Source organism: Gopherus evgoodei, chromosome 15 (assembly GCF_007399415.2).
Source record: "Gopherus evgoodei ecotype Sinaloan lineage chromosome 15, rGopEvg1_v1.p, whole genome shotgun sequence".
Taxonomy (NCBI): Eukaryota; Metazoa; Chordata; order Testudines; family Testudinidae; genus Gopherus; species Gopherus evgoodei.
Genome location: NC_044336.1, coordinates 15,315,025 through 15,342,822, shown reverse-complemented (window position 1 = coordinate 15,342,822; position 27,798 = coordinate 15,315,025). Strand labels below are relative to the sequence as shown.

The 27,798-nt window shown below is 47.6% G+C and overlaps 1 protein-coding gene across 2 annotated transcripts; it reads left to right on the top strand.

The window, feature by feature from the left end:
* The first annotated feature begins 41 nt into the window (after positions 1–41).
* Positions 42–27,255, top strand: CDR2L (cerebellar degeneration related protein 2 like). Of its 2 annotated transcripts, none has more exons than XM_030534367.1 (5): positions 42–451; positions 18,735–18,847; positions 19,740–19,888; positions 20,802–20,966; positions 24,077–27,255. In XM_030534367.1, exons 1-5 carry the CDS (start codon positions 373–375, stop codon positions 24,960–24,962), a joined length of 1,392 nt encoding a protein of 463 aa, XP_030390227.1. In that variant the 5' UTR covers positions 42–372; the 3' UTR covers positions 24,963–27,255. The 2 variants fall into 2 exon arrangements, with proteins under 2 accessions (XP_030390227.1, XP_030390226.1); XM_030534366.1 differs by having other exon boundaries at positions 20,802–20,999.
* The last annotated feature ends 543 nt before the right edge of the window (positions 27,256–27,798 follow it).

Here is a 27,798-nt window from a genome sequence, read left to right as displayed (position 1 = left end):
CGTCTCCCCCTTACAAGGGCAGATGGATGATGGAGAAGGACAGAGAAGGTGATGCAAGAGCAGAGAGAGGGTTTGGAGCCTGGTACCAGCTGTAGCAGCTCAGTCCATAGGACAGCTGCATTGTCCCAGCCTCAGCTCTGCATCAGCGGGCAATACTGGCCAATCTCAGCCCTGCAGCCTGGCCCCCGGTCCCTACCCGCCTCCGCAAGCAGAGCTTTGATCCACTGGAGTGGACCCCTGCCGCCCCCGTTAGTCCTTAACCACCTCTGCTCTCGCTGCAGCAGTAGCCCCCTTCACCCTCTCGTGGGTTTACGGCAGTAGGGTTTTTTTATTTGGTTTTTAATGCTGCGTGTCCTGGGCTGCGGGTGCTAAATGCTGAGCGCTGACAGGATGGAGGAGTTTCCAAGTGAGGAAGAGGAGCCTTGGTACGACCAGCAGGACCTGGAGCAGGGTAAGGAAAGGTTTGAACCCACATCCGAGCCGGGGGGGCTTTGGGGAGTGCAGACATGCTGCAGAGGGGATAATGAGGAGGAAAGCAAATCCTCTAAGGGGAAAATAGTCTGTTCCCCAGCACTCACACACCCCTCCTTATTTTCAAATCCCATCAACTCTGATGCCTGTAAGATACCAGCATCGGGATGGAAATCTAAATGTAACCATCACGGGTATTTAATAGGGAAGAGCCACTGTAAACTTCAAACCCTGGATATAGTGAGGGAGTCAAATACTGCTCCGTTACACTGATGTCAATCTGGTGGAACTCCATGCGCTTCAGTGGAGTTATACTGGTGTCAGATTGGCAGGGGCAGAATCCAGGCCAGAAAGTTAAAAAACCTAGATGGGCTGTTTAAATTTTAGATATATTAGATTAAATTAGAGAGAGTCAGGCGAGGCAGTTCAACCAATAATCAGAAATGACTTATCCCAAATTGAGGACATATGGCAAATTTTCCAAAAGCTCCTGCAAGATTTAGGAGCCTACATGCAATAGGACTTAGGCTCCTTAGCCCTGTAGGCACTTTGGAAGATTTTCCCCATCTGCCTCAAAGGCAGCGGAGAACTAGAGAGGGGGAGAAATAGCAGAAGTTTAAAAAAAATCTGAATATTCACTTGTGAAGTTTTGTTTTAAAGTAACAGTCTGTATTCATAATTCCACCTGAACATTTGCATTTGTTCCATCCAGTGTTCATTCTAAAGACTGGTGAGGGGGGTAGTTAGTGGAATTGTGTGTTTGGTGGTGGGAGGGGTTGTTTTTGCTTATCTTCATCTTTTGAGTCAAACTTCAGTAAATAAATGACTGGAAAAACTGCTCTCCCATTTCAGACCAAAGGCCCATGAATGAACTTAACTGTCTATGCTCAATGAAAATCAATGACACTAAAATAAGGTCCCAGTGTGATTTTTTGTGTGTTATATGCATAGATTTGGGTTTTTAAAAGTCAACTGTAAATAAGTAGTTGATAAGGTTGTCCAGCTGCATGTGTATTGCTAGTCACCCATAACTACGGTAGATGGTGGTTGTGATCTAAAGTTTTCACAACTTCATCTGAAGGGCATGAGCTGAGGAATTAACAATGAAGACAGAGCCCTCCCAGTCAGTTTCCAACTCTGCTTTCTCAGCTGCTAGAAGAGAAATATTGCTGGATAGCAGAACCTGTTTCACAAGATATGATGCCTGAACTAAACCGGGACCTGGGTGGCCCAGACTAGTCAACTGAATAAACATGATGGGTTCTTTGAATATCCAGGATACACTTAGTTGGGGGCTTCTTCCCATAGCTGCTAAAGGCCTTGCTATGGAACAGAAATGCAAACCAAAAAACAAAAATTAATGCAGGAAACTTAGAACAATGAGGGGCTTGTTTATTTTAGCCTTGTAACTAGCCTCTGTTTCGTGAGTCAGCATTTCTGATGTAAAACATTTACAACACTGAAAGTATCTTAAAACCAGGTCAGATTCATATCTCCATCACTCTGGTGTAAATCCAGAATAACTCCACTGACTCCAGACTTACAACCATGTAACTGAGATCAGAATCCAGCCCTCAGTTTTTAGGGGATGGAAGAAAACAATGTTCATTTAAAGGGTTTGCGGTCTCCTATGAAAGTGGGGGCTATATACAAATATTTATATCTAAGCTAGCTCTGAAGGGGAATGTCAGAGAAGCCCTTAATTGAAATCAATGAAATGGTACTGCAGGGTAATTACAACAGTAATTAATCTGCATGATGCACAAAGCTCTTCAATAAGGACACTGCTATTACAGCATTTTTGTTACAGCAAAATAATGTATGGTCAAATCTTCAATGACAATATGCGGGTCATGGTGCTGTTAGTTCTTAGGAGGTGGCAGAGTGGAGGGGGGATAACTCAAGACAGAGTGACATTATTAGGCATTATGTATTACTAAGAGGATCAGAATGCCAGTGGCCCATGGGTCTCAGAGAAAAGGCAGTGCTTGGCAGACAGTGAGATGATAAAAGGATATTCCACAAGACCGTTTATTTGAGCAAGGGATGGGAGGGCGAAAGGCAAACTAGTACCAGGAAGGGGGAGGCAGTTTGGATGAACCCGTTGGTTGCTGGGACTTTATCATGATTTAGCAGTGTCATCAAATATTTATTACATTTATGCCCAAAACTGTTTGCTAAGCAACGGGCAGCTTAACTGGGAGCTCTGTGATGCTTATGTTTATTAACTACTTGGGTACCGGTAAGTGTGTAACATAAATCACAACTCCGGCGCTGGCCAAGCACATGCTTCTTTCCCAATATGCCCTTTGGAGCCCTCAGCACTTAAAAAATGTTGCTGAAATTGTCTATTTTTTAAGAGAAAATAAAACCACAATCATTTTCTTTCCAAAGCACCCTCGTAATTGCTAATTATCCACCAGGCACCATGGGGGTGCTAACGTATAAAAAGATTCAGTCTCTACCCCTAAGGAGCTTGTAGTATGTGTGTAGTTCATACACAGACAGAACAGTTCTGATGCATGAGTTAGCTAATTTCACTGCAGAATGGTCTAAGGGGATGTACTAAGGTCACCATTTCCCCTAGAGATGTAGATTTAAATTCCAGCCCTGAAATCTGACAGCTTGTAAAGTCCAGGACCAGCAGGGAGATGGACCAGAGGATCTAATTGGACTGTTTCATGCCTATGATTTGTCTCTGGAGATGCTTTTGTGTTTGTTTTTTTTAATGTTTTTTTTAAGGCTATTCTGACACAATTTAAACAATGCTACTGATTTCTGGGTTGTGCCTCTCCAATTCCAGCAATGCTTCCTTCCAAGTTGTCTTAACACGAACGACATTCCATAGGAGGATACAGGCAGTATGAGCTCAGTTTAGCTACAGCATCATTTTCCATGGGCTGGGGAAAGGCATATTGGGGCAGGTGTCTTGTGACTTTAAGAAAGGAATAAAACAGGAGTGTAGTGACAGTAAAGTCACAGAGAGAGGGGACAATGAGCCTTTCCCTAGCAGCTGGAATGTCTGTGCTGAGAGAGCTCCAGAGAGAGGATGAGCTGGAATTAGAAAACCCAACCTGGAGAGAATAAGGGACACCTTTTCTGTTCATTAAAATAGCATTTGCACTAAAAACAAATGAACACATTCAAAGTAAATTGCACTTGGATTCTAACTAAGTGGACACTGAATCCAGCAGCTCTTTCTACTCCTCTCCCAGGGTTCCTTCATCTTCCTTCTACAGACCTCCCAAACAAGTGCTTCTCTCTGTCATCCCTCTCCTTAGGCCTCAGAGTCCTACATGTTCCCCAATGGACTCCTTGGTCATTTGCTCAGATCTACAGCCAAAAAGCACACAATGCAGCTCAGGAAGAAGGCTGCAAGGGTGACATTTGCACTCCTCTGATTCAGGGCCAGATCCCCCTATTGTCAATCAGAACAGCCTGGAAGCTGCTCTAAGTTATACCAGCTGCTAACAGTTTCAAGGGGCTAACACAGCAACAGGGGGCATTGAGAGAAATTGAAGGAAGCCCTGATCATAGTCCTTTTCCCTCGGACACCTCTTCATGCTGGCAGCAGGAAGGGGGGTAGCATAGAAACCACTAAGCGAGATCTCTGCCACTCTACATGCCCCTACATTGCTGTGATCTTCCCATGGCCGGTTTTGCAGACCGTGCCATTCTGCACCAGAAGTGTGGTGCAAAGCAGCCTCACTACAGTGCGGAATCTGGACCTTGCAGCTAGGGTGACCAGATGTCCTGATTTTATAGGGACAGTCCCAATATTTGGGGCTTTGTCTTATATACACACCTATTTCCCCCCACCCCACCCCCGTCCCGATTTTTCATACTTGCTGCCTGGTCCCTTCTGGTCACTACTTGCAGCTTCAACATCCCTGAGATCTCCAGGCCTAAGTATCGTGCCTTATTCCTCCTCTGGGCATTTGTATTGCTTATTACATTACATACGCAGAATGAAAATGACACAAGGTGCTGAGCACTCACAGCTCCTATTGACTTACAGGATTGAAAGTGCAGTCACAAGTGTTCAGCACCTCTAAAAATCAGGCCCTATATGTTGCCATGGACCCAAAACATGTGGGATGTGTAGTAGGATTAGAATCTGCATTAACTAACAACCACAGCGCCTGGCATGCCTAAGAGACTCAGCCCTCAGTTTTCTAACATAGTCTACATTAAAACATGGTGGTCCATAAAGCTACAACTACCACTCAGTTCATCCAGAAATGAACTAATCACTGCACTAGGGTGCACAGGACATCCCAATTTCCATCTCTCCTGATGCAACAACCCTGGCTGCACAGGGAGAGAAGTCACAATGATTACCTGACCTGGATTGCAGTGGTTGTTTCCTCCAAAGCTGCACAGCTGGAAGGACCCAGGATCTCTCTTATTTATTTATGAATGTGACACTGAATGTGTCTTTGGGTAATGGAACGTTTTCGGTGACTAATTGCTGAGCCACTTGGAAATAAGATGCTTAAAACAACAAGCAAAGCACAGCAGACCGGATGGCCAGATAAGATGTGGAAAAGGGAGAATATTTAGCTCTGCACCCCAGTTGGGGAAGAATTGAGATTCTCCAAATCTGAAAAGATCCCTGTATAAAAATCCCCAAATCAGCTGTAAAAGGCAGGACAGTGGGGAGTAGGAGGACCCCATGTAGAATCTGTTTAGGAATCTCCTTTCATAATCCCACATAGAAGCTTCTTTCAACACCATCTGCTAAAATTCAGGCACATAGTTCCAAGATGTGGGAGGCAGTGGAATTAGAAGAGAGGAAAACCAGATGGATTCTGTGTCTCCAGCCCCAGCTGACCAGAGGTATTTCTCCTTGGCTAGGCTGTTCCTGGAGGATTTGCTGTATGAATCCTAAAGGACATTCCAGCCATAGCAGGCCACATTATTGCTGGGTCTAGGAAAGTCAGAGCCTAAGAGCAACCGACCATTTAGAAAACAGCCCAGTCAGTCTGATGCATCATTCTCACGACTTCAGTTCTTCACACTTTTCCTCCGTACCAGACAGAGTTGGCTAGTGACAGGGAGATGGATTTTATCCAGAGTGGCAGACTGAGGGGGAAACCACTCAGAGCAAGAAGGCAAAAGGCCTGATCTTGCTACCACTAAGGCAATGGGAGCTTCCAGGTTGACTTTCCACATGAGGTGGTGGGGATAAGGTCCCAAGTTAGAAATAAAGCAACCCAGTCCAGAAAAACTAGTTCTAATTACAATATTTTAATTAATATTTAACAAATATTAGTGTTAAGATGGGGGCTCAATCCTGCTAAGTGCTGAGTTCTCATCAGTGATCAGACCCTTTGCATATAATGGGACAGTTCTGTTTAACATGTTCTGCTGTGCACACCTTGCTCACGTAGTTTCAGAGGCCACCAGCCTCCATTGCTACCAGAGTTTTAAATGAAGAGGGGAAGGGGGAAGCAAGCTCCCTCATCTCCCTTTGGAAGCTCCTAAGCATACATTTCTTTCTGACCAGTGGGACTTAATGCAGCTTTGTGACTGCAAGGAATGCATCTTTCTGCTAGAGCTGCGCTGCCCTTTAGACACACTCAGAAAATCTACACAGCTCAGGGCTTTAAGGCGACATGCAGTAGCAATGTGCAGTCTCTTCTCAAACCCAAGCAACCTGCCAGGCTTAGCTGCAGAAGCTGGTGTTATATTTGCTCTTTCATCCATACACCTCATTTCCTGGAAAATGTTCTGGAGGAAAAAGAGCTCAGGGCCTCACATTTCTGATCCTTGCACCTAGTGCAATTGTTTTGTTGTTGTTCTTTTAAAGTAAATTTAGTTTTTTGTAAAAAGTGCTGGCCGATAGCCCCAGAGACTGAATTCCTCTGTGCATCTACGAAATAGGTCAGATCTCCAATGGTATAAATCAGCCCATTTCCATTGACTTCAGTGAAGCTGTACCGATTTGTACCAGTCAGGGATCTCACCTGCAGGGTACAGGATGGCCATTAACAGTGCAAGCTTTCCCTAGCCCTGATAACATTCCTCATCCTAGGAGTGAGAGGGTTCAGTCTCCAAGCCCATTCTGTCGTCTCTGACCTCTCTCTGCCAGTTACAGCAATATGGTTATCGTAGGTGTCATGTGGTGCTGTTACACATAGTCTTCCAAGTTCTTTTTCCAAGTTTGCAAGCAAATGTTCAGTCATGGGAAGACATGTTTGGTTGTTGTTAGCTTGAAGTTATGCAAGGGTCTCTGTAGAGGCAGTGGTCCTTGGAGGTAGAGCTTGTGCAAGCAGCAGAGGAATTTGCTCTCTGCCTTGGGCTCTGGTTAGAGTTAGTTCTTGAAGCAGAGCTACTCCTTGGGCATTGGTGTTGGGCAGAGACTCCTGAAAGAAGGTATTGCCCTGCATGTCGTTTGTATCAACCTCTGTTCCAGGACTGGGAAGCCAAACAGCAAGTCCCAGACATCTGCCACCACAAGGGACAATAATATTGGAAGAAGGGGCAACAATATTTTTCCTTATGTGGATGCTTGTCTCACGGTTGCAGAGCTAGCTTCACTTCTGTAGTCTCAGTGCACCCCTTCAGGTTTCTGGCCTTGTGCTTTCATCTCTCAGAGTGAAATCCCATGATCCTCCTGCTCCTAGACTGGGTGCTTAACTACAGTAACGCATGTACCAGCCATGATTACTCAACGCGTGTGACTGGCCTTGGGCACCTCTGGTTCTTCCCTTCAGGAGCTGTGATCAGCAGTGAATACAGAGACCCAAAACAGCATTCTCAAAATGAAGTATTGTTTAATCTTAACTGTAGAAACACAGCACAAACAGTCCTTTGTCTCAATTTTCCAGGGCTTTGGATCCTCCCTGTGGTTACAGCCAGGGACCCCTTGCCCGCACCTTTGATGAACTGGTCCATTGAGCTCAGCAGGGTGTCAAAGGTGACACTTCAAAGAGGCTGGCTCTAGCATTGTCCCGGGGGGGGGGTGGAAATGGGTGGCTATCTGAAGCCACTGTCCTCTTTCCTGCATATGCCCAGTTAACCTCTGTTATTCACATTATAACCCTTTCTTACAACAATCAGACTTGACCCGAGGAAGAGCTCTGTGTAGCTCAAAAGCTTATCGGTCTCACCAACAGACGCTGGTCCAATAAAAGATACGACCTCCCCCACCTTGTCTCCCAATATCCTGGGACCAACACAGCTACACCAAGACTGCATACAACAGTCCAACACACATATACAATTCATACATTATTAGAGGCAGCTTCAAATCCATCACAGCTTGTCCACCAAGAACTGGACTGAGATCACTAATTCATTTCATGTAGGTCACTCAATCGCCTCCAGCTGATAATGACTTTCAGATACTAATTGCTGGGCTGTATTTGAACTAACAATCTAGAGCAGTGTTTTTCAACCTATGGTCGGAGGCCATAGAGACTGTGTCTAAGGGGTCTGCGAAAGGTTGTCATTACCACAGAACAGCGGGTTTCAACCTGTGGTCTGCAGACCTCGGGGGGGGGGGGGGGAGAGGCAGGGTCCGCAGACTACATCTAAGATTTCCAAAGGGGTATGTACCTCCATTCAAAATTGTTTAGGGGTCCGCAAATAAAAAAAGGCTGAAAAGCATTGATCTAAGAGGGAAATGGCTTTATAGCTTATTCCCTACCCCTGAAGCAACTTATGCTAGAAGGATTGTGCATGGCTTGAGTTGGAAGGCACAGATTCAACTGTAGGTAAGGGACCCTCAAGCCCAGCCAAAAGAGGGGGAGATTCTGGTCATATACCCCCTGTTTAATCTTTTCCTCTACTGGCCATTGACTGCCGCTTTGGACTAATGGGACTTCTAGACATTGAATATGTGGCTGTGAAAAGATAGAGAACAAAGGAAATAAATGACAGGCAAGAAAGTGGTGAGGATGTGTGTACTGTTTCTTGAAAACTAAAGCAAGAAGCCAGGCAGGAGCAGTACTAGGGGAAATTCTAGGCAGATGCTCTCCGGTGTAGCAGAGAGAGAAGGTAAGGTAGGGATAATTCTGTTTTCCTTATTCTTCTGTTAAAGTTCTTTGTTCGGTGCTAAAAGAAAGCAACTCTTTCTATACACCGTCATCATATGACAGAGCACATGGAGCAATCGGAGGCAGAAGTATTGGTAGGTAGGTGGCTTCCAAGCTTGCCACATCTGAAGGACTGCTGCTGGAATAGCATGGATATCAGTGTGGTCACTCATCAAGAGGCCAGCCACTAACTGCTCTGCATCCATTGTCCCCTCCCACCAGGATGCTGCTCAGAGGCATGGAGCCAACTCTTGCTGATTAAATGGAAGGCAAAGACAATAGGGCTGGTGGCGATGGCCCAGGAGAGCCGGATGCACCAAAAGATATCAAATCAATGTAATAAGAAGTAGAAGGGAAGGAAGAACGTACAAGATACTTGCACAGACAGCCAGAGGCACGAGCACATTAGGGGCATGAATCTCTTTTAAAAGCAGTGCAGCTCCATTGGCTTCTTGACTTACACCAGGGTAAAGGAGAGGAGAATCAGACTGTCACCGGGTGGCTGGCCCCAGTAAATGAAGCCGGTCCAGCTCCTCTGTGCCAGAGCAGGTGGTTCCATTTGACCAGTTAAGAGGGTGGGGCAGCACTTGGAGGTGCCAGGTAAGGGAATCAGAGCAGACTGGTTCAGTCAGGAAGGGCAGGTGAGAGCTGCCAGAGAGCAGGGGAGTATAGGAGTCCCAGAGGGAGGCATAAAGCGGTTTCTGGCTGGCATCCCCAAGCCCATGAGCCAACGCTGGAGAGGGTGAAAGGCAGGGGAGTTGCAGAGGTGCTTCCCCTCAGTCATCTCCAGGGATGGACAGCTGGATCCATAGGAATGATGAGAGCGCCAGGGGGAGGGATACACCCCTGGAAAGGATACTCCCAGCAAAGCGGTTGTGGGGGCTCCCACTGGGAAGAGCAGGGTTGTGCTCCAGTTCGAAGGGCTGGAGGGGCTGTGCTGGTCCAGGGACAGGAAAAGACAGACAGAGTTGGGGCTGTGCTGGGGAGCGCTGAGAGGCGCCACGGCTGCAATGGAGAGCAGCAGTGTGGTGAGGGACAACAGGGCTGTATTTGATGCTGGGGCTGTGGGGCTTTTGTTATGATTTATATGCACGGGGGCCATTTGCCCTAAGACAGACTGTTGGACTATTTCTGGGGACACTGAGGCAGGTGCACTTGTCACATGGCAGCTTGCCACAGGAAGGTGCTCCAGGCCAGGCCACCTTCTCACACAGACCCTTAGTAGTTTACACAGAGGTGCTTCTCCCTGAAGAATTTGTCAATGGGCAGCAAATTTTATCAGCTGATCTGGCTAGGGAAGCTTCTTCTCCTTTCACTGTAGAGCTGCCTGGGGGAGGATATTGCACAGGAAAGTGTCAGCATCCTCTTATCTCCTGGGCAGCTGAGGCTTTTTATTTCTTTATGAAACTTTTATGATAGGTGCCCGATAATGGAGAGTCAATGTGACTGATCGCTGAGCCATTTTGAAACTACTGTGCCTAAAAGACAAACACAGGCGAGAGGCTGTGACAAAGCAGCTGTTCAGACAAGAGGTGGAAAATGGCACAGAAACGCACTGCTCCCATTGGAATCAGTGCAAAAGACAGGGTGCCTTTGCAGGAGCAGGATTAGGCCCACTAGCTTTATATACGTGTGTGTACACAGGCACTCACAAAGAGTGTGAAAATCCCTGTGATAGGTTAGTGTTCCAAAGTGACCCCTGCCAGGAAAGTCTACACCTGTCACCATTCAGAGGGGAATTTCTTCATGGGGTAGAAGAGAAGAAAGAGATGCTAATGGAGGGACAAAAGAAGCTATTTCTCTTATCCATTAGCAAAAAGAGAGAGATGGGGAAGAGGGAAGGAATATAAAGAAAGAGGGTTAGATTGCAAGAGAGTGAGAGCAACAGATGCTGGAAAAGTTGGAGGGGGCAGATTCACTCAAGCTGCCACAGTGAGGTGCAAATTATACTTCTCTGGGCCAGCCTTGCCCCTGTGCCCTGAGAAGGTAGGTTGGGGTTTTCCACTGGGTGGAGGATGGCAGCTTAGGGTCTATTTGCACTACACACACTACAGCAGCACAGTGACAGAAGGGGCTTTCCCATTGCTCTCGTAAATCCACCCCGGGGGCATAGGCCAGTTTAACGCTGTCTCTCAGGGTGATGAATTGTTCACAGCCCTGAGCAAAGGAGCTAGAACAACCCAAGTTTTAGATGTAGACCAGGCCTTAGTTTGTGGCTGGGGCTCTATAGTAGCCTGTCACACACAGGCTCTGAAGCACTTGGCATTGGCCACTGTTGGAAGACAGGATATTGGGCTACATGGACCAGTGGTCTGACCCAGCATGGCTGTTCTTATGTTCAGGCCCCTGATCCAGCACATGCTTCAGCTGCCCAAGCCATGCTCCAACCCCAGTCAGCTGCTCACTGTGTGGGCTGCACTGGCTCCCACTCCTGCACCACCACAACTTCTCCCTCCATGGATTTTCCACTGCCAACAGCCTCTGCCATGGAGGCTGGTGGATAGCAGAATCCAGCCTGGTATTGGAGAGGGTAGGAAGTGAGGCCAAGAAAGGACAAAGAAAAGAAATGACAAAAGCAAGAAAAAGTCCCAGCAAATCTCATTAGATCAGCAATGACATCCATATGCATCATGGTTGTTCATGATCATTATAACCCATCTGAGATGAAGGAAGGAAGTTAGGGGGAGCTAGCTCTGTCTCTGGTGGATTTAATGACTAGAGGGGTCAGAACGCTTCCATTTTGCAGAGACTTATCAGTTCCCATGAGGTTTTTGTTGGGGGGCTAGGGGGAGGAAGATTGTGCGCTCATGCATGCAGCCTGGTAGTTACGGTGATCTGGGATGAAAAACTCTGCTCTAAATCAGGCAGAGCAAGGACTTCATCCTGGATCTGATACACGCCAGGCCAGGCCAGGCCAGGCCAGGCCGAGAGAGAGACACACACACACACACACACACACCCAAAAAGCTCTCGGTTTGACCAAAAAAACCCTAGACATTTCATTTTTGCAGACACCAAAGGTTTTGGTTTCATTCCAATGCAAAACTAAACCAAATCTCAAAACCTCAAAAGTTGCCATGGAACAGAACGTCCTCAAGCCATGCCCCTCTCCTGGCACTACTCCACCTGTCCCTGCCATCCCTGCCTCAGTTATTTCGGCTTTGAAATGTGCCAGATTGCACCACACATTACACCTATTTAAGAAGCAGTTCCCCAGAGAGAGCGCACCTTAATCACCCTCCCACTACAAGAGTACACATGCTGCAGATTATTTAGCATCTTGCAGATTGCTGTCAGCTGGAGCTTGTTCTCTCCGTACTCTGGCAAGTTCCATTGTTAAGGTTTCTTGAGAGCTCTAACCGCTTAATGTACAGACTCACTGCATTGCCCGTGGTGGAGCAGTGACCATGGTAATACAATATGCAAAGCCTCACTGGAGCTGATCCTCATTGCAATGGGCCCAGAATGCACAAACCTCCACTAAAATCTTCGGGGCAGATCCCCAGTTACTGTAAATCAGGGTAGTTCTCCTTATTTAGATTTAAAATGATAGAGAGACTTCTCCAAGGCTCTTGGCACCCTAACATTGTTAATTATACAGTAATTACAATTAAATTCAATCTCAGTGACATTCAAATCATCTGTGCCAACTACCACCTTCAGCTGCTAGGTTGCGGACCCTCAGCCTTCTCCAGAGACGTTCTCAAGCAGGTGCCTTTTGCAGCATGCCTGGAAAAAAAAATCACCAACTTTGGCCTATTTCAGACCAAGGTGGAGAGCAAATTCCAGAGCCCCAGAGCCCTCCCAGCTAGATGTTCCCTCTCCCTTATATCAAGAGGATCCAGCTCAAGTGCCGTAGCTGACTGTAGCTGTGGCCGCATGGCACAGGGAGAAAGCCGATACCAGGTCATAGGACCTTATGCTCCACCTGGAGACCAATAAGTGCACTTAAATCAGTGGAGTACCTCCAGTTTACACCAGCTGAGGATCAGCCCTTTGATCCCTGTTGTAATTGGCTAGACTTCCGCATAATTCCATGATGGATGAATCTGGCTCATTACAACAAGCAGCGGAGGGTCTGGGTGCGAGGTTGGGGTGGTTAAAGCTGCCAAGCACCCTGCTCCTCCCTTTGGCTTCCATTAGAATTGCAGGTGACTAGCCCCGCTGAAAATCAGGAACTTATTACGTAGGGGCTGCTTTTTGTAGTCTAAATAGCTCAATTATCTAAATGTAAAGAGAAAAAAATCAGAACTACCTGCTCCATATGACAGGATCATATCGTCCTGAGTAAGGCCATATGAATAAGGAACCCTGCACAATTAAAGGATCATAATGCTAGCAGCAAGGAGCAGGTAAAACAAACATCAGACCCCAAATCCCCCAAACAAACCAAGGTATTTTCAGATGGTGAAGGAAAATACCCCTCGGGGCTGGCCTCTGCACCGGGGTCTGTGTTCCACAGATTCAGCCCAGAGGGTGAGGGGCAACAATGACATTAAGTCACCCTTGTGCTCTCTCCATCAGGGGTTGCGCTATGTAGGCTGGTGCAGCAACTAGTGTACAGCAGAGCAGCCAAGAGATGCTTGATTCTATTTCATGGCAACCCTTATATGCTGGCGAAGAACGTGTCTTTGGCTATGCCGGGATACCTGTCTGAAAGAGCCACCTGGGAATGCCCCAGACATACAGTCTGATCCACCACCCATTGAAGTCAATGGAAAGACTCCCACTGCCTGAAGGAGGCTCACTGGGGTTTTTCCCCATGAGGCATAAGGCCAGCAGCATACCCTGACACTGCCCTCTCTTTCAGATCCCAGGGTAAGCGTACCCTAAGCATGTGGCTAGAGCTATCCGGGGCTGCTGCAATAGCCTTGGAGTAGTTTTAACTTATCCAAGAGACTGGAACGTTCTCCAGCTGCCTCCTGAATCCAAGGGGGGGCAGACTAAAAAGGCAGCAGTGAGCTACCTTTCTTTCTTGCCCTGAGTTCAGCTTAGCAGCCCCTCAGAATCAGAGCCCTTCTCCCCTGCCCAGTCCCTCCACTCATCTAGCCCTGGCCGCCTCTCTGCCACTCCACACAACCTGATCATTGTTAATGCCAGAGCTTTCTCCTCTGCGCCTCTCAGCATCTGCACTAACCTTCCTGCATCTCCCAACCCCAGAGAAAAGCACACCTTCCCTCCCGGGGCTCTTATATCGGTGTAACAGTCTCGGCTACTAATGCCTTTTTAACTCTGTAGCTGTATCACCTAGGTCTCTGGTGGTGCCAAAGCTGGCCCTGTAGAATGAAGCTGTGCTGCGTGAACTGCAGAGCCCATTACCAAGGGCAGGAGCGCCTTACGCCTTGTCTACCCTATACAGTTTTGTAAACCAAAGTCAGCTTTTGTCTGAAATGCTCCTCCCATCGATGCAACTCCCCTGCTATGCCAACATAATAAAAGCACCTCAGCGAGAAGCACAGGGCTTATGTTGGTGTAGTTAGGGTGAGTTCTTCACATCAGCTGTTGGCGGGAGCCATGAAATTCACAAGAAAGCTGACTCCCAGGCTGCTACCTGGTCTCTGCTCCAAGGCGGGCTGCCACCCGGGCTCCCCAGTCAGAGCCCTGGTGCCCTTGGGGTCCTGACTCCCTGCTGGGAGCACAGCAGCTGACTGGACTCCCAGTGCGGATCTCCCCACCAAAGGCAAGCAACCTCGGGCTGCTTCCCCTCCACTCCTAGTCCGGAGCACGGAGGGGAGAATCCTGGGGGGCAGCTGGGCTCCTGGTGGGGAGATGCATGGAGCCGAGAGCCCTGGCTCTCAGTCCTCATACTGCCCCTCGTCAGTCGGTGGAAGTGCTCCTGGTGAGGGCATACACCTCCGACAGAAGGAGGGTAACAGGGACATCGGCCACTCCAGTAATTAATATGGTGGCTGTAAGTCAACCTAGCATAGGTCAACTTATCTTTGTAGTGTAGACAGAGCCTTAGTTTGTATCTGGATTGTTGCACCATAATTCACACTTGCTGAAGGGGTGAGTTATCTCGCACTGTGTGTGTGCAGAAGGGGAGTGGAGGTAGGTTTCAGTATAACATCTAAATCAAGGAGATGGCCACAACTGTTCTACTAAATCCTTGTGTAACACTCTAACCACCTCCTGAATGATCTGTGGGCAAAAATACAACAGGCAGCAGTTTCCAAGGTCTCAGCAGCTAAGAAAAAAGGAATGTGGCATCTGAGTTCTGCTGAGCAGGAGTCACGCTTGGCCATAGGTCCTGCTGGGACCCATGTGAAGTAAGATATTAGGGAGCTGCCCACACACATCCATGTGCCCACAACAGCTCTTAGTGGGAGGGAAAAGCCAATCAAGAAACCAACTGAAGTGGGTGAGAGGAGACCCAGATGTGAGAAGAACTAGAGACGAGACAATACGGTCAGTGGCATTGCGGCTGGTGAGCTGCATTTGTGTAGGGTCCCTGGATGGTGGAGAACTATAGGGTTGAGTCAAGTTACAAGTACCAGAGCAGATGATCCTCCTCTTTCCTGCCTTGCGTCTCTTGGCCTCTTACTGACTCTCTTGGACCCTTACCCACGCTCTTTAAAAAAAAATGGGGGGGAGGGAGATGACAGTTTTCTGCCTCTGATCTGTAGAATCTCTTTACACCTCTCCCCAGACACTGCCTGTTTTCTAGTTCAATTATTGCTGACAGGGTCCTTTAAATTATGATGCAGGATCCTGTGTGGCCTAATCCACTTAACTCAACCCCGGCTGATTAAATTGGATGCCATATGGTGGGAAAGAGCTGATGTAATCCCGCACAGAGGGGGAGTCTCTTGCCTCATTACCCGGAACGCAGCGTGGATGCCTCTCTCCAGGTTTCTCTGTGCTGGGGGTGACTTCCTTGCCAACCAGATCAGGCTGGACAGGAGAAGATTTGCAACATGTCTATGACTGGCAAAAATACATGATCTGGGGAGGAATGGGGGATTGTCAACAAAAATGCGGTTAAGCACAACCTAAGCAGCTGAAGGAGAAGCAATTCTCTCCAGCCCAGCTGGAGTCTAATATACCATTCCCCTGTCTCTGTCAGGCATTTGGTTCCCTGAGAGCACTTTGGAAATTGGGGGCTGTTCCGTGGCTAAAGGAAGGTGAAGGTCGTCTATGTACCAGTAGTTGTGCCGATATATTGATTACAGTCATTCCAATGATTGCAGCCCTCAGACCTAGTCACTCTGATAGTCATTCAAAGGTCAGATCTCAGACTAACCCCCACAGGACAGTCCATGGCTGGAGAGCAGATTCGCAGGGAAAAGGGAGAAGAATGTGATTGCCAGCCAACCAGTACAGGACAAAATCCAGAGAGCTAGCCCTGTCTATAATTTGAGGTCTCTCAGCACAACCAGCCAAGATGCATTGCCATTTGCCACATACACTCAAACACTCTTCCCACATAGGCTCCATTATGTCTACAGATAAAAATCAGAAAGTGCCAGAACTAATTAGTAACAATAAAATAATACCTTGCATCATCAGTGGAGCATCATTCCTCTGAAGATCCCATATCAAGTGGTAGATATAATCCCCATTTTGCAGATGGGGAATCTGAGAGGTTAAGTGACTTTCCCTAAGTCATATGGCAAGTCAGTGGCAGAGGCGGGAATACAACCCAGGAGTCCTGACTCCCAGGCCATGTCTTCACTACAAAATTACATCAACCTAACTTACGTGGGCACACTGCCACTGCAGTTATTAAATCGCTTGTGTATACACACGCTTGGCTCCTTGCATTGGCAGTGCGCGTCCCTCACCAGGAACGCTGGTATTGATTGTATTATCAGGTTGGGGCATTGTGGGGTGGCTCCGGAAAGCCGGCAACAGTCAATGTAAGCAACGCAGTGTCTACACTGACACAGCGTCGACTTAATTACATTGACCGTAACTCTACGCCACTTAGGGTGGGCGTTACTAAATCGGCGTGGAGAGGCACTTACGTTGATGGGAGCCAAGTTTAAGTACAGAAAGTTCCAGAATGCATGGCACCTTACGTTGACCTAACCACATAGTGTGGACCAGACCTCCACCCCCTGCTCTAACAATTAAATATCACTGCCTCCTAATCGACTGCCAAGTCAAATTAACCTCTGGAAGAAGCTGCAAATGCTTTAGGACACAGCATAGCTATCCTGAAATTCATCCTACATTTGATTATTTAGGGGCCAGAGTGGATGTTGTAATGTACTGGGGAAATATTAGCATATCGGGTCCAGTTTCTCATATTCACAGCAGGATTGCCAAGCCCAAGCATTCTAAAGTCATGAGCCAGGCCCCTTCAAAAAAAATCATGAGACTTTAAAAAATAATAAACTGTGAAGTTCATCTTATTTCCTTTCTGATTCTGGAGCCTGTAGGGTCTACATTTTCAAGGTTTTCTCTTCAACCATGAGGGTTAGCAATTCATTTTTTTTAAAATGAAAGCTGAGAGTCTCACATAATCACATGACTCCAGGAGCTGGGGCTTTAAGAAAAACCACCAATTATTGTGAGACTCACAGAAATATTGTGAGAGTTGGCAACACTGCGTTACCAGGCTGAAAGGCAAAGAAGATTGTTTTTATTTACCAAGGGGAGGCTGCGGGGGCAGGGGGAAGAAGAGAGCGCATGTGAGTGACCTGGAGACATTGCAGAGTTACTAGCCCTATTTGGGGAACTGCAGATGCCAGTGAGTAAATTCACTGTCCTGATTGTAGCATATTAGACACAGCCCTGCCAGCACAAGGTCTAAATCCCATGGAAGCTGGATGCAATTCCATAAGAGCTAATCACAGGTAAGGCATTTGGAACAGGAACTCGCTAATTCCATTGTGAAAGCCGAGGCCTAAGAGCGGGAGGGGACGCGGGGGGAGAGCTAGAGGGGCTCTGATCTCTCTCTCCTACCATGGTAACAGACTCCAGCAGTGAGCACCCAGAGGGACTGCTCATTAAAGCGCCCTGACAGCAAGCAGAGAGGGTGGGAATCAATTAGCACCTCAGCGCCAGCACTGTCCCCTCTGCATCCCGCCAGGGAGGGATGATTGGGACAGCTACCCTTGCTGCTCTCCCAGGGACTAGGAGAGAGAGGCTCTCCTGGAAAGACAGGCAGACTCAGGAGCTAGCCAAGTGTCTGAATCACATGCCTGGAGGATGAAGAACTTGGGAACCAGTTAAGTGGCCAAATGCCAATTTGCCCTCCAGGCAGCCACTCCACACCGCTGCCTCCGATGCCCATAGACAGATGTACGGTGCCATGACAGACAGTGACAGAGCCAGCTGTGCGGAGGCTGGTGGAAGAGACCGTGCGGTCTCCCCCAGGCTGCAGGCAGCTTTTATTACTCATGTCACACTATTAATGGGCAACGGATGCTGGGGGAGGGCTAGCCACTCCCTTAAGTGGAGAAAAAAATATCTACTGAGGATTCTCCCTCCCTCCCCCCCACCAAGGACTTCCAGGTGCTTTACATACTACGGGTTCAACCCTACGAGGTGCTGAGCACCCCAGCTCTCATTGACCTCAACAGTGAGAGTGGAAGGCACTCAACATCTTGTGAGATCAGCCCTTATAGGCTCCTTGCGCCATCCTGAGCTCTCCTACAGTCATCCTGTTAGGGCACAAAGAGGCCATCTAACTGGCTTAAATAGCCGAATGGGGAGTCCCTTGATGTATGGGGACTCCAGGAGTGGCATAAAACCTGTATAGCTGGCAGGACACAACCCCCTTGCATCAGGGTGAGGAGACATGGCCAGAGTCTCCTGTGCTCCAGTTCTCCCCAGCGGTTAGACATACCCCTTAGGGCCATTGCAGGTAGGATGTAGTTTAGAACAGCCTCAAGGGGCTGAGCTGGCCCCTTTACAGTTGGGTGAAGCAGAAGATTGAGCACTGATTGAGGACTCTAGGCCTGGCCCCTGTATGCATACAGCCCCCCTGACATGCAGCCAACATTTGGAAAATGGAGAACAGCAGACAACCAACCAACAGTGCATGGCACCACGGTTAGGGGAGCAAAATCGTGGTCTCGGGAGGGAATCAGGCAAACCACAACTATTACCAACGGTGCCATAGCGTCCAGGCAGAGACGACAGGAACTTGGTTTTCAGGGTCTCGTCTGAACAACCCACACCTCAGCAGCTCTGCCCAGTTGGCCTGCTGGTATTCAGACCTATGGTTCCAGGGAGCCCCAGTCTCAGCAGTTTTTCCCTTTTACTTTTCAGACCTGCACTTGGCAGCCGAACTGGGGAAGACGTTGCTGGAGCGTAATAAAGAGCTGGAGGATTCGCTGCAACAGATGTACGCAACCAATGAGGAGCAAGTGCAGGAGATAGAGGTACAGATACTGCCTAAGGCCAGGGTAACTCCCTGCTGCTGTCATCTGAGGGGCTTAGCTGAGAGAAAGCGGGGGACATTTCAGCCGCCTCACTGCAGCCAATGGGAGCTGCTAGGCTGTTAAGAGAGTGGAGGGATGTGCTGAGAGGGGGAGGGGAGTTAAAGCCACATATGGAAGGGACTGAACCAGTGGTGGATTAAGTCCTAATAGAGCAGATCAGCCAGTCTGGGCTTCACACTCAGAAGGTCCCTCTGCCCTCTCAATTGGGAGCCTCTGTTTTGGATGGCTCTAGGTTATGTTCAGCCTTATTCTGCCCGAGCCAGACTCCAAACCGACTTCTGTTCAGAACGTTGTAGGAAAGGGTGCGATCATTCCAGTGCCTGCCTGCCTGATTCCATTTATCAGTGACCGTAGTTAGTAGCCATCTGAGCATGGAGCTGCATGGTGTTACGCACTGCACTAATGCAGAATAAGAGACTGTCCCTGCCCCAAAGACAAGACAGATGCAGGGCGGGGGAAAGGGAGAGTGAACAATGCAATGACTGCAAATGAATAGATTCCACAGTCCCTCACCCTACCCCACAGGTGGAGAGGAAGCATTTTAATAGCAGCACATCACTGGTCTTTGGCCAGCAGGGGTCATTGCAGATACTCAAGAGAATAGTGTTTGGGAGGCTGGGGAAGAGTGAGGATAACATGGTTCCTTTAGGCAGATGAACCAAAAGCATGAACTTCCCTGGAAGTCAGTGGAAAGTGAGGGATCTCAGTATCTTGCACGATCGAGTCCCTTGATGACAAAGTGAAAAGGGAGGTGGTTCAGGGATGGGCTTTGTGCACAAGCACAGGTCTTGGATTGTCTCACATTTCACGGACTCCTGAATTTTTTTTGCAGTACCTCACAAAACAGCTGGAGATGTTGCGCCAGATGAACGAACAGCATGCTAAGGTCTATGAGCAGTTGGACCTCACAGCACGGGACCTGGAGCTGGCTAATCAGAAGCTTGTGCTGGAGAGCAAGACATCCCAGCAGAAGATACAATGGTAATGCTCCCCACTGCTTGTGCTGGATTCCTTAGGTCAGCGACCTGATTGGTAACCAGGGGACCAGGATGTGGTAAGGTGCTTTGCCTTGTAGGGCAGAGGACTGGCAGTCCTGAACAAGAACAGATGAGTGTTTGGAAAACACCTTGAGTTCCCCATTCCCTGAACTACAGGCGCAGAGGCACTAAAGGAGAATAATGCTCACCACTCAGTACTAGGATACTAGTTCCACCTCTAGAGCAGCCCAGACTAGGTTATTCCCTGCCAGCTAACACCAGTTTATCAATAACATTTTCCCTTCTAAAAGGAGACCCTGACCAAGGTCAGTCCTTGGGAGCACCAGATTGTTACACTGTGTCTTGTACAACACCATGTCTTTTAAAAATGGCTACACATGCAGAAAGCTTTAGTGTCACTGCTCTACTTACTATATGACAAATTGAACTCACAACTGGCGTAGAAACCATCCCTGGCCAGTCTCTGCCTTTTATTTCTATGGGAGAAAGAGAAGAAGGAATAAACTCACCATCATCCTACTTTCATCTTTTAAATGCTGAGATATCCTAGGATTGAGCAAATTCCCAGGAGGTTATTGTTCTAGCCAATTGATTCAAGAATAGAATCCCAAATGATTGCACTCGTCTGCCACCTCCACCTGCCCCCTCCACACATAAGCACCCCTCATCTAAATCAAGAGAGAAAACACTCGGGCAGAATTTGTCACAGGTGGAAGTGCACCCAAAATGTTCCCTGTCTAGGACTTTGGTCTATGCAAGGAATGCAGGATCTGCCCTCAGAGGAGTGCACTCTTCCCCTACAGCGAGAGGGGATTGTTAAACAAGACCTTCGGCAGATGAGTGCCTAAACTTCCTTGTTGCCTCGCCTCACTTCTCTTTCTCTCTGACCCTGGCAGCCTGACAGAGACCATCGAAGGGCTGCAGAACCAAGTGGAGGAGCTGCAGAAGCAGGTGGAGGAGCTGCGGAGCTTAGAGCAGCTGCGCATACGGCGGGAGAAAAGGGAGCGGCGCCGAACCATTCATACCTTCCCCTGCCTTAAGGAGCTGTGCTTGAGTCCCAGGTATCACCATGAAGCCAGGAGAGGGAAAGGCAGGTGCGGAGACTATGGGACTATCAGCGAGGTCCTAGGAATTAGCAAATACTCCTTTGCCTTAATTACCCTGGACTGTATGTGGAACACGTTTCCCATTCAACCTGGCATTTCTGCCGAGAGGGGAAGGGGAAAACCAGCAGCACGAGATGAGGGCAGGTTTTATTCCTATCTACCCCAGTCCATTAGAGTAGCACAAGTCAGGGAACATTGGATATGACTCTTAAAAAAAAGGGATAGTAACACAGGATTTGCCATTTACCATCAGTTTAGTATCTCATCTCTGCAACTGAGCCCAATACGTGATGCTTGAGAGGAAGGCAAGCCCCACCCCCAGGCAATGCACACAGTTGTTCCGTTCTGTAATTGGTAGGTTCCTTCCTGGTCACTATATTAGTTGATGCCTTGAATCATGAGATTGATTACCCCTTTGGGGGGTGTGGGGCCTCATACACCGTTATGAAATGGAGCTGCACCGAGGGAAGGAAAGGAGGTGCCCAGCCCAAGTGGAAAGGCCTGGAGTGGTTTCACCTTTCTCATGCACGCTGCTTCCTGAGTGCTATAGAGAAACACGTTAGGCAGCAGGGCAGGATCTACATCCAAAAAGCTGTAGCCAGTATTTCTCCACGATGATTCTCCCACCACTGGCTAGTGCACGGGGGGGGGCAAAGCCTTACCCCAACAGGCTCCCTGGTGAGGCAGCTGACACAGCCAGCACCTCCCTATCAACTGCACCCAGATAGATGATGTAGAGGAGTGGGAAATCCTGCATCCTCTCCTTCTGCTGCAGCTACAATAGAGCAGCCATGGGTTTTACACGCATGTTACTGCTATTTATTTGTATTGTAGTAGCACCCAGGAGCCCAAATCATGAACCAGGCCCCTATTGTGCTAGATGCTGTACAAACACATGTTCATCCCACCCTGTCTAAAATCGAGCCACGGTAGTAATTCATTGACCTCCTGGGGACATTTCTTGCTCAGCTTCCTATATGATGGAATCTTCTCTAACTAGAGAATCAATAAACCTGCTATCCTATAAGAAAGCATTGCACTGCCAGGGGATACAAATGCACGGCATTCTACTGGAGCAATGAAGGGGATGTTACAAGGGCATAATCTACCTCCAGGCAAAGTCTACTCAATATCCATGTGGTTGTTTTCCCACCATGCCCCTGTAGCACTTTACCCACATTGCCTCACTGCACAGTTTGGCTTTTAAATTTGCATTTGGGGTTTGCAGGTCACTCTGACCTACAGTAATTAGGAAATCTGTTCAATACACCCCATCACCATCCAAGCCCTAGAGGGGAAGGAATGGTATTTTATCCTTTCCAATCTGTTCTAACTCGAGTGTTTATTGGAGTGGAGAAGGAAAACAGATTTCCTGACCACTATGGGGGAGAATATTTCATGTGGTTTCCATGATACAGAAGCACTGGAAGAGGGGTTACTCCAGCAAGAGTCTTTTTCCATTACCCTCATTTTATAAACCTCCTCCTACTCTTTCTGGAGAGCTGGAACTTCCTGGACACAGAACAGCACAATCAAGTTTTGTTTGTTTGTTGTTCAGGGAGGGGTTAAGCTCAGAGGCTGCAACACACATTCCACAATTTTACTACTTTGTTGTTTTAGACAACACAGTTTTTCAGGGCAGGTTCTCCCACTTTTGGCCTCCCTGGGTGGGCAAAGCCAAATGCCTGAAGAGCACAAATTCCCACAGCAGCAGTTTACAATGTTAGCCTTTGGCACAGGGGGAAGGGGAGATGGGTTGCAGGTTCCTAGTGCACTACATTTGTGTAGACTTTATTCCCATTATTGCCAATTCCTCCTCTCCCTCCAATCCTAGGTGCCACTAGTGCTTTGTCTTCATTTCAGACAGAGGGGGCGGGAACGGACTAAGACCCTTCCCTGCTGACTAGGCCAGTGATGTTGAATCACTACCAGAGAGTGAGAGGTGGGCAAATACTCCTAACGCAAGGTGACTAGCATTTGGCTCACGTCCCCGTCCTTCTCCAGGATAGAAAGTTGATGCAACAAATCCCTACCAGCCCAGGGAGGAAAAATCTCAAGCCCTGTATTTTCAGCCCAAGTTGGTAGTGCCTTGAAGATACTATTATGAAATGGCTGTGAGGTGGTTTGTGGAAAATGAATATGGCGGCTGTCACTCATGTTGCCAAAAGCGAAGGCCTTATCTGCATGAGAAAGTTGCACTGGTTTAACTAACGGAGTGATTTAGTTTAACCGGCACAGGGGTCGGAATCAGTCTCAAAGCCAGTTTAAGTTAAATTGGGATGACTCTCATACAGACAAGGTCCAAGCATCCAAGTCACAAAAGTGCAGCCCCAACTGGCAATCCTGTCAGAAATCTTAGTGACTGAATATGGATCATGGAGGGTGAACAATCCTCTCACCCCTACCAATGGTTCTCCAGGACAAAGTGGAGGCATGTGGGAGGGGCAGAATAGGGAAGCTAACACGGCCAGTGCTTGAGCTATAGCTAGTCTGTATATAGGGGGACAAGTTCCATCTCCAGTGCTCTTGGGCAGGTAGCATTTCACCAGATCCTTTGCAAAGTAACACAGTTATAAGGGAGAACTCCCAGCTGCTGAATCCATGATACAGGTTTCCATGTGAAGGGAAAGAATAAAGCAGCCTGGGTAGGATACTGGAGTGGGAGTCAGAAGTTCTGGGTTCTGTTCCTATCTCTACTACTGACTTGTATGTGACCTTGCGCAAGTCACTTCCTTTCTGTGTCTCTCATTTCCCCTCCTACTCTTTTGTCTCTCATATAATTAGACTGTAAACTCTCTGGGGCAGGGGCTGTCTTTCATTTTTATGTACAGTACCTGGCACAATGGAGACCCAATCTTGATTGTGGCCTGTAGGCATAACAGTAATACAAATAATAACAAAGCACTCAAACCAAATCTCACTTGGTTACACCAGTGTCTATCCAGGGTAGCTCCTCCATGGACTTCAGTGAAATTACTAGTGTAACTGAGAGGAGAATTTGACTCCAGTATCCTTAAGGGATCATTATTTTGTCAATAACTCACTACAGTCTCCCTCTGCCACAGGTCTGAAGATGCGTTCCAGGTCCACAGCTCTTCAATGGAGCTCAACCAAAACCCTATGGAGAGAGAGAATGAGCGTCTCCAGGCCATGGTGAATTCCCTTAGGTCCCAGGTCAACCAGGAGAAGCAGCGGAAGGAAAGGGTGGAGCGCGAATACACTGCCGTCATCCAGGAGTACTCAGACCTTGAGCAACGGGTGTGCGAGATGGAGAGCGGCAAACTGCGCATCAAGGAGCTGGAGGCTGAGCTCCTGGAGCTACAGCAGATGAAACAAGTCAAGAAGTATCTTCTTAGCAGAGAAGACAACCTATCTGAAGCACTTCTGGAGCCATTAAACAATGCCCCCGAAGCAGATTACATCGACCTCCCAGAGGAAGACGGGAGTAAAACTCACTGTGCATCCATGACAGTGTCCCCAAATCACCCCGTCCGGAAAAGCTGCAGCGACACTGCCCTCAATGCCATCGTGGCCAAGGACGCTGTGAGCCGGCACGAAGGCAACTACACGCTGCACGCCAACAACGTGCGCAAGCGGGGCATGTCAATCCTGAGGGAGGTGGACGAGCAGTACCACGCCCTGCTGGAGAAGTACGAAGAGCTCCTCAGCAAGTGCCGGCAGCACAAGGACAGCGTGCGCCACACCGGAGTCCAGACCTCCCGCCCTATCTCTCGTGACAGCTCCTTCAGGGACTTCCGGGGAGAGGGTCACGAGCTGGAAGAGCGGAAGACACTAGAGAAGAGCCTTAGCAAACACGTGGAGGCTGTGGACAAGCGGCTGGAGCAGAGTCAGCCAGAGTACAAGGCCCTTTTCAAGGAGATCTTCTCACGCATCCAGAAGACGAAAGCTGACATCCATGCCACCAAGGTGAAAAACAAGTCTAGCAAATGAATCCCACCGCCGTTGTGTTTCTTTTTCTCCCACATGCAACCTCAACAACCAGCTCTTCTCTTTTGCTCCAGGAAATATCGAGTGGCCCTGCTGCCTTGAGGCCTCTCACTTTGTTTTCTTGTGTAGGAAGGGGGCCTACACGGCTCAAGGACAAGAAAGTGCCATGAAGACTCAAGTCACTTTTGTAAGTTAGTGCTCCAAGTGAACCCAGCTGCCAGGGTTTCTGAACCTGCTGGAAAAGCTGTATATTGTAGTTCTAGATTGTTTCAGAAACTTTACAATGAATTCCTGCATGTATTGCTACAGCAGCCAGAAATCACAAACACCGGAAACCAACCAACTACCCACCCTTTCAGCTTCTCCTCCAGCTATTGTGTTTGATTATCTGCAGGCAAAAGCTTGGATCTCCTGCAGTGTCCTGGAATGGCATGGGTGCAGTGTTACAAAAAAGCCATCAGGACTTCCAGAGACTGCTTCAAAACATTCAGCCCTTCTCTCTCTCTTTGGTTTACTGCAAAGGACCCACAATTGTACCTGAGACACTTTCGTTTGACCTTTCTGTTCCACAAAGGGCCGTATGTTCTTCCTATTTAAGCCATTCTCTTATCAGACAGGTTTTTCAGAGATTTACAACGCAAACTCATTGCAACTGGAAAAACTTGAAGAGAAATGTAGAACTGGTTACTGTTATGTCTTCAGCAGCCTCCCCGGATGAGTCAGTCTTAGGACTTTAAGCATATAGGATATCCTTCTTTTACACTCCAGGTGAATCACAGTCTGGTTGAATTCATCTAATGGTTGAAACTGATGACCAGGGCTTTCCCAGAAGCCAAACAAGAAGTACCGTTACTGGTTCAGAGAGATACCCCTCATCTCTAGGTTTGGGTATTGGTCCTCTGTGCCTTGCTATTCAAGAGATCATCATTGCCCCTCCTAGCAAGCTCTTAAAATATGACTTGTCTGGGTTTGCAAAGACAGATTAGCAGTGACTCAGCCGTGGAGGGATAACAACAAAGCACCACATTCTTAAAGTGTTAAGAGCAGTGATTACCAACAACAGTATTTATCACACTGTCTCCAGACCTTCACCGTTAATACTCCTGACTGAGCTGACAGATAGCATTTTCTGCTGACAATAATCCAAGCGCACACACACACACACCCCCTCCCCAATCTCAGGAATCACCAGTATCCATTTCTCAGAAACCAAGAGTGGGCCTTGTTTGGTCAGACATTTGTATGTGGCATCTTGCAGGGCTCATGAATATATGCAGATAAACAGCATTTCACTAGAGCTTCAGATACAGACCCAGAGCGCTCAGCTGCAGGGGAGGATCCTGACAGCTGGTATAAGTTACTGGGTCTATAAATTACTGAACAGTATTCAACATGCACTTAAGGAAACCTTGGGCTGGACTCTGATTTCATTTACACCAGCTTAAATCCCAAAGTCTGTTTTTCTGGAGTTACACTGGTATAAACGAGATCAGAATCTGGCTTTTGGTTATTTTTTAGCATAATGTATCTAATTTTCTTTTTTTTCCCCTCTCCCTTGTCTTATTCTCCAAATTCAGGACCTGACCCCGTGAGAAGCCAACCACCCTCCGCTCCCACTGAAATTAGTGAGGATTGAGGGTGCTCAGAACTTTGCAGGATCAGTCCCTCTGTCCTTTCTTTTCAAAAAGCTGCCATCATGGCAGTTTGCAAAGGTGCAATCTCCAAACCATCACCACTGCTGCCTCTTAGATTGGCCTGCCAGAGGGGCCCAGTTCTACAAATACCCTCCCCCTTCCTGCCCAATGCCAAAAGCTTCTCTCTTGCTCCCTTGACATTTTCAGATGGCCAGTGGCCCCAAACTCTAAGTATTAGGAGCCACACACATGATTGTGGCTACCAGTCTGGTAACCGTATGGAGAACCTTCATGCCTTATTTATTTATAATGGAAAGCAGTTGTTAAAAAAAAAAAAAAAAGTATGCGTCAAGTAGATTTTCTCAGATAATTCATCATGCTCTTTGTTGCCACTGTCATGATACTTAGTGTGCTGATTATTAATGTTCCTTTTCCTAAATCTTTATACTAGGGGACTTTTGAACCTTCGTCTATTCTAAAGTCATCTGTTTGTTGCATCATTGCGAAGGGGATTCACTATCACTTTCAGTTTCAAACACTGTAAAGTATGAACCAGCATCTGAGTTTAAGTGTACATCAGATAAATATATTTAAAAATGCTTTATTCTCTTCCTAAATAAAAAGAAACCCCGGTATTCTGAAAGCTGAAACTTTCTTTGTGGCTGTTTCTGATTCCAAGAATATCAGGTAGTGCTGTTTCTTTGATTTCTGGCATGATGTAGGGCAAGAAAATGCTTTAGGCTCCTTGGGAGAGTCGGAGAGAATGCAGCAGAGTGAATATACAGCTACAGTTATTTATATAACATACATTTCATGTATTTGGGTTATCATTACCAACCACATCATGAAAATGCACTGCCTTACCAATTCTCAACAGTCTGTTAACTTGCAAAATTCTGAGTTCCCAAGACAAAGGCAGATTTTTTTTTTAAATTTAAAAACAGGATCCAGACAAATTATTAATGCAAGTGACAAGGTATTAACACTTGGCTTAACAAAGGAACAGCTGCAGCATATCAGCTGCTTGTACAGCAAAGTGCTGAGAGCATCCTTTCTGTATCCAAAAGTATTAGTGGCCATACACAGAGAGAGACTTGTGATTCACAGTCAATTGGGGGAGGGAGTTTGTTTGTCTGTTTTAAATGAGGGTTCCAGTGAACTGCGTCTCTACAAAAAGGACAAAATAAGCATTTTTGCCCTTCGAC

Excerpts from the sequence above, each read along its gene's own strand:
- CDR2L (XM_030534366.1), top strand. The coding sequence starts at position 373 with ATGCTGAGCGCTGACAGGATGGAGGAGTTTCCAAGTGAGGAAGAGGAG. Across the intron at positions 452-18,734 it reads CCAGCAGGACCTGGAGCAGG|ACCTGCACTTGGCAGCCGAA; the intron begins GTAAGGAAAGGT and ends TTTACTTTTCAG. Across the intron at positions 19,889-20,801 it reads TCCCAGCAGAAGATACAATG|CCTGACAGAGACCATCGAAG; the intron begins GTAATGCTCCCC and ends TGACCCTGGCAG.